Source organism: Ammodytes marinus (genome assembly GCF_949987685.1).
Source record: "Ammodytes marinus genome assembly, chromosome: 1".
Lineage (NCBI taxonomy): Eukaryota > Metazoa > Chordata > Actinopteri > Uranoscopiformes > Ammodytidae > Ammodytes > Ammodytes marinus.
The window spans coordinates 17,234,445-17,247,479 of NC_137230.1; the positions used below are offsets into that span (position 1 = coordinate 17,234,445).

General features: G+C 38.2%; 1 protein-coding gene across 3 annotated transcripts in view; it reads right to left on the reverse strand.

Moving 5' to 3' along the window:
- The window catches only part of myo1ea (myosin IEa), a 62,082-nt gene extending 50,996 nt beyond the window's left edge, over positions 1–11,086 (reverse strand). For all 3 annotated transcript variants that reach the window (XM_080049060.1, XM_080049059.1, XM_080049058.1), the window contains exon 1: positions 10,809–11,086. In XM_080049060.1, coding sequence (XP_079905186.1) covers positions 10,809–10,811 — 3 coding nt within the window. In that variant the 5' untranslated portion in view covers positions 10,812–11,086. The remainder of the gene's footprint in view (positions 1–10,808) is intronic.
- Positions 11,087–13,035: the final 1,949 nt, after the last annotated feature.

The following is a 13,035-nucleotide window of genomic DNA, read 5'->3' on the forward strand; positions in this document are numbered from 1 at the left end:
TAAAATACATTTTCTCATGATTAAACAGACAATTATATGAGGTTCAAGGCTTAACAACATAATCCAACCAACTTTGTGTTTAAAATCATCAGTTTTACATGCTGTTACAGGCATTAAAATCAACAAAACCACAAGGGTACCCATATTTTTGCACAGCCAGTTTTTCACATTTTATTTTATTTCATACAACCAAATACTGCTTTTCAAAAAATCTTTGTTTGGAAAACATCCCAGTACTTAGCTGTTCCTGGTAAATTAAAGACATACCACTTTTATATTTTTTTTGTGAAAGCAGAGTCAATTATAATGCCGGCTGAGAGGGGTTCCCAAACTTTTTCATATGATTGTATCTATTGTAGCAAAAGAGGCATCCAACATATGTCTGCTGTGAAAGATTTCCTATGTCATGAGTCTAAACCTCTGCAAGATCACTGATATACTAAAACGAAGCGAGAGCAATCGTAAACAATATGGTGGTTTGCTTCAGGAAATTATATGCTGCAAAGAACTGTATATATATAATTTGCAGTAAACTGCCTGAAACATACGAAAACACTGATCAAAGAGTAAACATGGCATATTTATGACATGAGTCAGTCTTTTTTATCTAGTAGTACTATTATACACCATTGCAAACTACTAAAAGGGCTATAATGCTACCAGGGCTGTCCTCTCCTGAACTGTGCAAAGAATATAGGAAATCTTCCCACACATTCACACCAATAATGTGTGAAGTGATTTTGACCAATTTTTCCACTCCTTTTTGGAAACCCAAATAAATCAGTTTAGATGTAAACTAAACAGAGTTTAAGGAGGTATTACTCTGTAAACAGCATTTCCACCTGGTCTCTGTTACTTGCGTTTGCACTTTTTCCAAGAACACTCGCGGTGTTTAATCGAACCAGATGCAGATAAAACTGCCGACTAAGACAGTTAAAATTTCCAATGGAAAGGGCGAAGATAAACAATGATCAGCGACAGTGTGGAAATTCAGAAGAAGCAGAGTGTGTGTGCATCATATCAAGGGAGCAGTGACCCACAGTGCTAGACTGTCTTCTCCTCCGGCATGGATTTCTGAGGAATGGGATGCTCATTAAGGTCAGGTCTGACTGAGTCCTGTTCTCTCACACGCACGTCAATTTTGGCAACTTTTACATTCATTCAACCATTCATATCCTGAAGTGATGCTTAAAACTGCTGCAACGTGATTAAAGATCAAATCCACAAGGAAGTACACAAGGTCTAAACATTGAAACTCTTGATACATAAAGTTGATAAAACCACTGGTCACACTAAAGATGGGAAACATATGCATTTAGAAAAGTAATATTATAATATTGTGTGTGCAGTTCCCTCATTTTGGCCTTGTCCCTCTACAGCTGACATGCTTAGTCTGCATAGTTTAGGCATGCAATTGTTGTAAGAAATGGACAATACAACGCTGCTTCCACCTGTCTAGTTCAGTTCTGATGCAGCTTTGATGCCAAATGAAAGCTTGATGATAACACTTTTTTAGAGGCAAATCCAGATTATGTCACATTTGACATCCTCGAGTAAGAAAGAAAGCAACCTATTGCTTCACCCAGAAGTGTTTGTAAGGTTTGGCCTGATCATGTGGAGAAATGTGTAGCCTCCAGCCTCAAATATAAAAACTATGAAAATAAGTCTCTCTTTTTAAACACCTTAGTGTAAAAAGTATTGGTAATATTTGGAAAATTGTTCAGTGTGGTCCAGTATGTCCCCAGAAATCCCATAGAAAACTTCTGTCCAAGGCCATGACCTATACTGTGACATCCCTAACTGGTGTTAACTTTTATCACTTTTTTTCAGTGCTAAAACACCTATTTAAAAAAGGGGATTTTCCACCTTTTTAATTATTCACATAAGCTGATGCTTGTTAGGAGCTGTACTCTTTCCTAGAGCTAGAATCTGAGCCTTAAATGTGTGAGGTCATCAGGATACAAAATCCATTACCGCTCAAGCGGTAATGGATTACCGCTCAAGCTGACAGAATACTAGACTCTGAATTTGTTGAGCCATAACATTTATGTGTGATTTCTTGCACCAATACTAGATTTGCATAATGCACTTAATTTAAACGGACAGATTAAAGTATGACATCATGGTTCCACAGCTGATGAGAGACTGTTTGTGTGAGAGGCCTCAGGTTTGCTCATTCCCCTTTCATCCAACCACTGCCACAATAGCCTAGCCTGGGTCACTTACACACAAACATCAAAGCAGCCACTACAAAGATCCAATTCAACACTGATCCCTCTCTGGATTATCTTGTTGTTAAAAAAAACTGAGCTAAATTACTGTCATTTAAAAACGTTAACAATTATTTCGTCAGACAGTGTTGCCTTCACAGAAATATGCAATATTGAATATGAAATTTCTCCCCCTGAAAATGATAAACACCTGAATATACAGTAGAAAATAATGGGAGTGAGGGAGCAACTAGCCTACATGTTTGTATCTTTGTACTTCATAGCTCAACTTGCGTGTAAATGGAACAAATAAATAATGCAAACAACCAGCCAATGTTCTCTGTTTCCATGTCTAGATTTCTCAAGCTTTTATGGATCTGAGCTACTGCAATACAGGGAATAATGAAGAGAAGTATATGATTCTGCTAGAATTTGGAAACATGAGCACAGGCTTGTTGTAATGATGTGCTAAATAATGCTGTGCCCGCAGGATAGGGCTGGGCACGGTCCCTCCCATAGAAAGAAGACATAATGAACCAGTCTAAACAGATACTGGATGACTTTTAGCACATCCTTCAGCTGAACAGGCAGCACTTCATCATGGAAACTTAAGCACCTCTTATTTTAAACATTTAAAAATGGAATTGTTATTCTTATTCTAAATTGATGACAACAGCAAAAGGGCTGCTAATAAAACATAATACTAAAGAAAAGTGGTTTAGGGTGGAATTCAGCTGAAATCCTAGACAACTGTCGTGTCACAAAGAAGCCTCAGTAGTGGTCGATTGTAAACAAACCATGGAGCAGTGGAAACTCATTCATGGCCATGCCTTGTGTGCCTCAACAGGGCTGAAGCTGTCTCAAGTTTCAATCAATGAAATTCAGCCACCATGTTCCCTTTAGTAGCAACTGAATATACTCAAAAACATGGACAGTAATTGCACCTTCTTAATGTGAAACTGAAGAGGGAGGAGAAGCTAGTGAATCACGTATAGCAACAAAGCAGCAGTTGGTTTAATAAAATGTCACAGAACCTGCCAAGGCGTTTTCTGTGTCCTGCAGCTCCTGAATTATGTTGACACATTCATCACTTCTTAAGGTAAAAGGAGAATCGCATGTTCATTGGGTCTGAAGTTTGACAAATAGATTTAGCCGGAAAGGACATATTAAAGTGGTTTTGCCAAATTTGGCTTTGTTTCTCTCAGTAGCCCAGCTTGTATTTGACTACATTATAATGCCTCCTCCACCAAAACGTTCTCTGACTAATTATTTTTGCTGTGTGCCAAAACTATTTGGAGCTTGAGTGTAGCAGCGCTGAAAGGATAACGTTGGTCAAAGGTGCCTCAGGTAACTGTGACATCAAACTAGGTCAGCCCTACGTTTAAACGCAAGAAAGCCGACGCTATGCGCTTCCAGTAAACGATATACATATATAAAGAGATGGACTAGAACAATGACAGCATGACAATACTGTTATTAATCCTTACTGTTAAAACAAAAAAGCTTTGGACTGCATATTAAGACCTGTGACAACAAGTTCATTATTGTTTTGTTCTGCAGGCTCATTAGGTGAAAAGGGGTGTGGCGCATTCATATGATGAATGGGGAGTTTAGTGACCATGACTTTATCAACTTTACCAAAAACAACACAGTAACAGTGTAGAGAAATGACTCAGCTGTTAAATGCATACACTGACAGCACATAGAATGATTTCCTGAGCTGCTTTCCAGCCAGCAGCACTGGTTGATCATTGCTCCTTTAATTAAAGAGCAGTGCAAAAACTGTGAAACAAAAATGCACTTTAAGACAGAGCTGTGTGCTTAGTGCTTACTACACGTGTGTCCCGAGTATTTAAAAAAAGATCAAGATTATCAAATGTCTCCCACTGTGATTTCAAACTTCAAAGAAGAAATGCATCAAAGTCTGGCTTCAGATTTGATTGCTTTCTTGGCTTCATATCAGTAGGCTAATTGATCTGTATTTTAGGAGCAATAACAAGCTTTTAGAGTGCAGGAAAAGAAAAGCGTCCAATCAAAAGGGTCCATTGCTCAATTGTCCTTTACCCACCAATAGATATATTGGTGGGTAAAGGACATCCACCAGCAGAAGAGTTCCTTAGTCCCGGTTACAATCCAAACTCAGCAGAAGCATAATGTGAATACTGTATGCATAATAGGCTCATGAGCTGTGGTAATTATTAATGGAGGTATTCATTCTCATTGTAACATTTTAAGTACGTAAGAAAGCAGTACATTTAAGTTACAATTAAACATCACAAGTAATGTTAATTGTAGTTAATAATTAAAAAAAAATCAAGAACTTGTGGTGATTAACATTTTTCTGATTTAGAACACAGACACCCAATTTCGATTAGCACAAAGCCAGATTCTAACCATCTCATTTTGACTTTTTTCCAGTCAGTTAGTTCATGTCTTTATAAAGAAACACAACAGCTGACCGGCCTTTTAAGAGCTCAGTTTTTGTTCCCCATTGATCACTGTCTACCATTCTCTGAGTGTTTCCCACATGGTCCTTGCCAAAAATATACAACTGGAAAATGTTGTGGACATCACTGTAAGATATGTATTTGAACACGTGACAACACACACACACACACACACACACACACACACACACACACACACACACACACACACACACACACACACACACACACACACACACACACACACACACACACACACACACACACACACACACACACACACACACACACACACACACACACACACACACACACACACACACACACACACACACACACACGGCATCCCGTTTGGACTAATATTCTCAATGTTTAAATTCAGCAAAGCTAACAGCTTAAGAAAATGATTCTTTAAGAAAAACTAAAATGTCCCCCAGTAGGCCTATTAGAATGGAGCTTAAAATAAGACCACACTCTCACAATCTTGATTACATCTTAATTTCCTGTGCCAGCCAGTGCAGTGTTTCAGTGAGTATAAGGTTAAACAGTAACTGAGTAGACCTAACCTTTACTCCAACTGACAACATAAAGACAAATAAGGTTTCCCCTTGGCAGAGTGAGAGGGCCGTCACTGACACAGAGGCCAAACACTGGCTGCATGTGTGACCATGGGAAGCCATCAGAGCAGATAACCGGAGCACAGCTGCATGAGTCTGACCTTGTTCGCTGACCACAATGAGCAAAGTCATACATGCAAATAAGCGGATACAACAAAACACTGCTTGGTTCATGTTCCAAGGGAGTATAAACCAAACAAGCTAGCACTAAATGACGTTACATTGGGTTGAACTAACAGGATTATGTTGACACAGATAATAGCATTTATAACAACGTTTATTTACCCTTTACTTTATTACCCAATTAAAGTAAAAGAGAAGTAGGCTAGTCTGTTGATCTAATGAGAACTGATCAAGAAGACATTTTATTTAGTTACTCCACAGCTTTTTTAAATGTTGGAGTCAGCGACATTCAGCACAGTCACCAAAGATACTTCAACTAGTATGATGGGCATGTTTACATGTAAAATGTAAACATCTTTCAGAAAAACTGCAATTAGGCACAGGGGTGCGTTGAGCTAAATGCTAGCCTGCTAATGTGCAGGCACTGTCACTACACGATCTGAGGAGCCTGCACGATATGAGGACCGCATGCGCAGAACGGCCGCCATCTTGGAAAGGCCGCAGTCACCTAGGCAACGCACGTCGGCGTCCTCACCCCCGCCCCTCCTAAAGTTCCCCGTGAGCACACACACAAAGTCCGTGGGTCAGCGGCCCCGTAACTGAATTTAATTCCAACACGAAATCAGTATCATGATTAATTGTTATATCTTCATAACAAACTACATTTCATGAAAATCGGTTCAGAATTGAGCGAGTTACAGTCTGTTTTTAGTGCAGTCTGGGCTCTCCAAAACACTTTGGGCTAAGCGGGCTGTCAAAGATGGCGGCCATTTTGCGCACGCGCACCTCATATCGTGCAGGCTCCTCACTTCGTGTAGCTACAGGCACAATCCTTCTCATATTCACCATCTTAGTTAGCTTGTAAGCAAGCTAATGTTTGCTAATTTGCATTAACCCATTGATGACGGCTGCTGCGCGATGCCACATTGGCTCTCCTGCCTGATGCTGCATCGCGCAGCATTATTACTTTATCTAATTTTCATGGCATTCCCAGCATAGAATGCACTGTCATTGGTTCAAATACACATGAGGTGGGTTTTGTTGATTTTTTTAAGACCACGTGACCACCCAAAAGTTGTGTGGTTTGCCGAAAATCATGTCAATCAAAAAAATAAAAAACAAAATAATAAAAGAAATACGCCAGCTATGTCGGCGACAGAACAGTTAGTGGCGTTTGGTGCGCAGAATCAAGGTCTACTATAGACTACTGACGAAAATCACACAACACATTGCATCTATTAGTATTTATTAACAATATTTAATAATTTTCTAATTCATCTAATTTTGACGATTTTTAGAAATATTTGTTGGTTTGTAAGCGCTAAGGGAGCATGTTTAAATAAAACCTGTGAACCTTAACTTTTAAATGTATTTTATTTCATGTTTCTATGTGCTACACAGGCTTAGATATTAAGGTTTTGGTAGACTTGACAATTCGTACTATTTTTTCAGAAAACCCTCAGGCATTAAGGACATGCATCCTAGACTGCCATAGTCATCAATGGGTTAACTACAAAGTAAAGATGGGAATGTAATTTTGCAGTCATGAACCAAAGTATTGTTAAATGTTGACCAAGTGGTGGTGCTAGTTGAGAAGTGAGGGGATCAACAAAGTGAATACAATTGATCCTATGGCCGATATGAATGTTTGAATGATTCAAAACCACAAATGTCAACTTTATGGCATTGTCAATTCATCCATAGCCAAGTGTTGTAGATAAGTGAAAGGGTGTACTAACTAGAGATGCGTCCACTATTTTAAGGTACGATCTGATTCCGATATCTGGGTTTTGGTTATATCGGCCAATACTGATACTGTCCAATGTCATCATTATTATACATTTCTTTTTTGGTGGTGATGTTATGTGTAAGGTTATGAAGGCAACACAGCGATTCTAATTTAAAAAAGCAACAAATATACAAAAAAATGCATTAAGGTCTATCTTAACTGCTTTGAACTGTTTGAATACATCAGAACTCAACTTTTTAATTTCTAAATTATTTCTAATGTGTGCCTTATCACATGGTCTTAAAAGTTTATTATTATTATCCAATCAGTAGATTGCAGCCATATCGTACCCCACACCAATTTGGATCGGATTGGTCCCACCCCTAGTACTGACCAAATGATAGCCTACTGCCATCAATAGAGTAAAGCGGCTAGCATAGCTAAAAACAGGATTTCTGTCATCACAGCTGATATATATTACAGTTGTATAATAATTGGCTAAACAGGAACAAGTCCATGTAATCTGTGGGTGAAATGTATCACTCAGAGGTCTAATCGATTGCTTTGTGAATGACCAGCTGAGAGTAGCTGCATCATCTAACCATCATTGGCAGTGAAACCATGGTGGCACACACTGCTCAGGGGATACGGTAAAGACACTGAGTCACATGGAGAGAAAACCCATGGGTGAGCCTTACCTCACCACTTCCAGGAATCAGAATTTGACGTTTTACAATAACAAGAATACTAGGGCTGTGATGTCTCCACCAAAAATCTCACTGATGAAACACGAATAATAAACAAAATATGCTTTCATTGATAGAAACAGCACCCACTAATGGTAAGGCTTAGCCAACATGTGTTGATAAATAAAAGGTCAGTAATCCAGCTCCATGCATCCTGTGTGCAGAGAAACAATGCAGGAACATAAAGAGCTTCAATATCATAAAAATCCCTGCTCTGCCAGAAAGTCTTCATAAGGAAGCAAAGTCATGGATCCAGGCCAGAGGGTTAACAAAATACAAGATGTTTGGCCAATTTAGGAGATGAGGTAAGTGATGGAGTAAATAATTGCGATTGTGGCGTCCATCTCTACATTATGAGACTATAAAGATTTTTGTTGTTGGACGAACATTTTTCATCACTGGTTGTGCTCACGAGCATAACAATTGTAAAGCAGGAAGGAAAAAAATAGGAATCACATCTGCTTGCAATACATTGAAAGATTAAATAATAAAAGCAATGGAAATGTTGCATCGAAAATGAAAGTTGGTAAAAAGAGAAACAAAACAGATTTGACCGACTGGTTCAAAGTGTAAAGCTCACAACCTCGATGGTAGTCGACAACTAGAATTTACAACATGCAATTTATATGCTGCTCTTTTCCAGAAGGATTTACTACAAGTGCAACAGTGGAATAAGTCAACACTCATGAGGTCCATCATCACAAACAGCAAAAACAGTGAAAACATTGCAGCAGCTTTGTAACAAAGACGTATGGAACTGATCATGAGGAGTGTGTGTGAGTGAAGTGAACCACAGCAACAAGCCTAACGAGTTCCCCAGGTCCACAGAATGGGTGTTCGTCCTGTTTTCAGACAGAGGGCCTGAATTCCTGAGCAAATCTCTACAGCCGTGATCGGTTTGAAAACGAAGCGCCAGCTTTGAAATGAAGGGAGAGGGGGGGGGGGGGTTACTCAGTACGCACCTCCCTGTAGGAGAAACTAATGCAAACCATCTGCTGTCATACCGACTTGGTATTCAGCATCTGGCAGAGAAGGAACCAGTGAGCGATGCTGGTATTTGCTATTACAGCCAGTTAGGATGACAATCAGACTATTGTCTCTCTTTTATACTCTCAACAAGAGCCTATACTCTTCTTAACCTCTTAAAAAACTGTAAAGACAAAAACAACAATGTGTTTACATTTACTTTCACCACATCTTATAGATGTTATTGAAACTTCCTTCTTTGTCTTTTAGGTTTTTATGTTAAGTGTTATGCTGAAACATCATTATATTCATTATGTCATTGCTGAATAGTATTTTTCTGCTGTGATTCAAGTCACCTCAAAAGAATAAAAAGCTTCTGTTCATTCATTCTACAATGAAGTCCACCATAAAATGAAAGTACACAAACATACTACAGTAAAAAGTGCACCTTTAACTCTAAGTGTGTTTAAGTGATAACAACTCCACAAAAGCAGACTTAAAGCAGGAATATATTCGATTTTTTGCTTTTAAGTTTCAGTTCAGTTCGAGTGCAATATCTCCAACATGCTGACTAGACATTATGCAACATTTATCCTTTGGGTTTGTCCCTTGGCAACCTGACCTACAGGTTCAATACAACACTTTAGATGGGGGAATGCAAACAGGTTTCACTCATAAGTTTTTTTAAATAGTAATTGTGTGTGTGTGTGTGTGTGTGTGTGTGTGTGTGTGTGTGTGTGTGTGTGTGTGTGTGTGTGTGTGTGTGTGTGTGTGTGTGTGTGTGTGTGTGTGTGTGTGTGTGTGTGTGTGTGTGTGTGTGTGTGTGTGTGTGTGTGTGTGTGTGTGTTTGTGTCACCAAAGCAACAGGTTTGAAGATGTCATTCATACGCATCAAACATACCGGGATTATTCAAGAAGCTCATACATTTCTTACTCTATTAATTTAAGTGTAAACCCAAAACAAACTAATAGTTTGTTCTCTTGAGGCAACTTTACAGTAATGTATCCAATAACAAAGAAGAAGCCCTTATTGTCAAAGACAAATAAAAATGTGCTCAGAAAAATAATAATAAGCAGAATCGCGACTACATTATTATATTCAACAGCAAAAGTGGGAATTATGCTGCTGGCTTCAGGAATTGTTGCCAAAACACAACATTGAAGACACACAACCTCTCCTGTATTTTAGCCCGAGGCGTGTCTGCTGCAGAGATGGCTTTTAGTAACCAGGAAAAACCTGTCTCTATGTAATGCATGCACACACACACCACCTGACACATGTTCCCCGGCTGCCTCCTCTTCTTCCAGGACTAACCAGTTTTATAAGTAAGTGGCTGTATCTGATGAATCTCACTAATGTTTTTAGGTGACATACCATCTTTCTTAGTGTCACTCAAACCGGTCAAATTAAACTGCTCTGGGATTAGTGATGACTAATGACCTTCAATGCAGCCCATATAAAAAGTATATTATGTCAAGATGAAGACACAAAGTAATAGGGCCAGAGACAAGCTGGGGTGACTTTTTGACAAATTGTGTTATTGATGATAAATATGGACAAAATAATTCCAGGGAATAAACCCTGAAATAATTGAAAAAAATACCAACATGTCACAGGTCTATAAGAGAGCTTTTTCTTTTCTTTTAACAATAATAGGCTACGTTATCTATCAAGTTAACTCATGTAAACTGGGGGTGATTATTCAGGTTGATGAACAAATTGTGAAAAGATTACAAAAATAACAGAACTGACACTATTTAAAACTAATTTTAAACTGTTAATACTTGGAAATAAATGGAATAGTAGGCTAATCTATTGAGTACACGTGTTTGTTTGACGATCTGTTTTTGTTTTTTTACAGCTTCTGATCCATAAAAGGCAGAAACAGTAGGCCTACAGCGTATTCTCATCATGGCTGTATCAAACCAATCGTGTCATAAACATCTCAGCCAGTGTAAATATTACTCACCATCCCTCTGCCTTCAACACAACAGTCGCTTCGTCTTCTCAGTCGTACTCCCCGAGATCCAGTATGTGTATGAACCTCAGTGAAGTTCACACCGTAAAGAAAAAAAGAAGAGGAAAATAAAATAAAAACTCGTGTTGTTCAAACTTTAAGCAAGAGGTCAAAAATCCAAGTTCACAGAGGATAGTTCCAGATAGACTCCTGACAGCATGGATGCGGCTCCTCAGCGGCGTCCTCCGTCCATTGTATAGCCTACTGTAGACAGTGACTGTGTCCCACACTGACAGCAGTGGAGTAGTGTGTGAGCAGCGGGGCAGGATGGTAATTTACAGAGGGAGCAGTGCCCTCAAATCGGCTCTAAAACACAACACAGGAAACTGAGCCGGGAGGTCCAATCAGAGAGCGCTCAACGCGGACTCTGCTTAAATATTCATGAGGTCTCTGAGCATGCGCAGCTTTTTGGGCTTCCCAACAACAGACAATAGGCTACAACTGTAGGCTGGTCAACATCAGTCCGATGATAAACCCTAACCTACTATTTTCACTAACTTCATTACACAGAGCATTAATTAAGGCTAATGTCATATTGTAGAGATTAACAGTGAACATTTTTCCAGTAGCCTATTTGCTGTTACTACTTTCCTTTCTTTCTTGATTCATTAGACTTTTTTTTTACTCAAAAGTTATTGCACGTTCTTTATTTAACCTTTTTTTAACCAGTGTCGTTTTTAAGATTTTCAGCTTTTGTCAAATAAAGCAGTGACCGACTAGAGTCGTGTTTAAGTGGAACTAATGTTTCCATTCAATATGCAGCATCCACAACTTGTGAAAGAACAATATTAGAGGGGATTTTCCTTTTTACATGCTGCGTGTGGAATAATCATGTGAACCTCTTTACACAGACAGGTCATCCCAGTGACTCACTGTCTCAGTATTACGGTATATATCCAGTTTGTGATTTAGTTTATCTTCTTTCTGACATTAAATGACATATTGAAATATGAAGGTCTTATAAAAAGGTAGTGCCCAAATTATGTCCAGTGATTTGTTCCCACAACCCAACAAATAAAAATGCAACTCAAAGGCCTTTAGGGAGTCTCTTTTTGAAGTGCACGGGTGGCACTGGTATCCACTTCTCACAACCAGCCAGACTGAGGTTCGCCTTGAAGAGATGTTGGGCAGTGAGGCGGCAACTCTCTGGGTGTAACCTGTCTAACAGGCTGCCTCTGTATGCAGTAGGACACAGAATGTGTGTGTGTGTGTGTGTGTGTGTGTGTGTGTGTGTGTGTGTGTGTGTGTGTGTGTGTGTGTGTGTGTGTGTGTGTGTGTGTGTGTACTCCTGTTAAAGTCTTATTTTAACTTTGCTTTTTCATCTTAAATATTATATCATTATTTTGTAAACAATGTCAAGATATTGAGGTATCACTTGTATTAAATACTACATCCCTGTTGAAGTATTAGTTTCAACTTGTATTAACATGAAGAAATATATGTGATAAGTATAGGCTAACACTAATAAGGGTGTTAATAATGTATGAATAATAGATAAGAAAGAGTGATTCATTATACATCTTTGGCAGTGTCATTGGTGCAGTGTTTTGTCTCCACCTAGTGTACATTGTAAGACATTGAACACAGCTGGACATTTATCATAAGCATACTGAAAGCTCTGTATAGGTGTCTCACAGCCTTTGCAGGCGTACACACTCACACATAAATCCACATTTATTATCAATGTGCTGGTATCCTTTTGGCATATTCTCTCTATATCTGCTTTCTGGCACAAATTACATGTAATTAAAGCATGAAGATGATATAATTTGAGGGTGTTTCATTTCTATACACCTACCAAGGTTAGATTTGATTTGATTTTTTGATTTGATTTAGTTTATTTCAGACATCCACATACAAAACAAAATGAAAAGCATGGAAATACAATAAATATGCCTGAAAAGGAGCAGGAAGAAGTATACACTTATTTAATCCTACCCCTTTCCTTAAAAAAAAAAAATTAAAAATCAAAATATTTATTAAATAAAAAAAATAAAAATAAAAATAAAAATAAAAATAAAAAATAAAATAAAATAAAATAAAATAAAATAAAATAAAACAAAAACAACAATTATATTCGCTTCTCTTATCTATATTCTCTGTACTATTGGCGATACTATATTTGCCAATTACATACAACTTAATATACTATACATTTTTTATATTTTATATATTTATA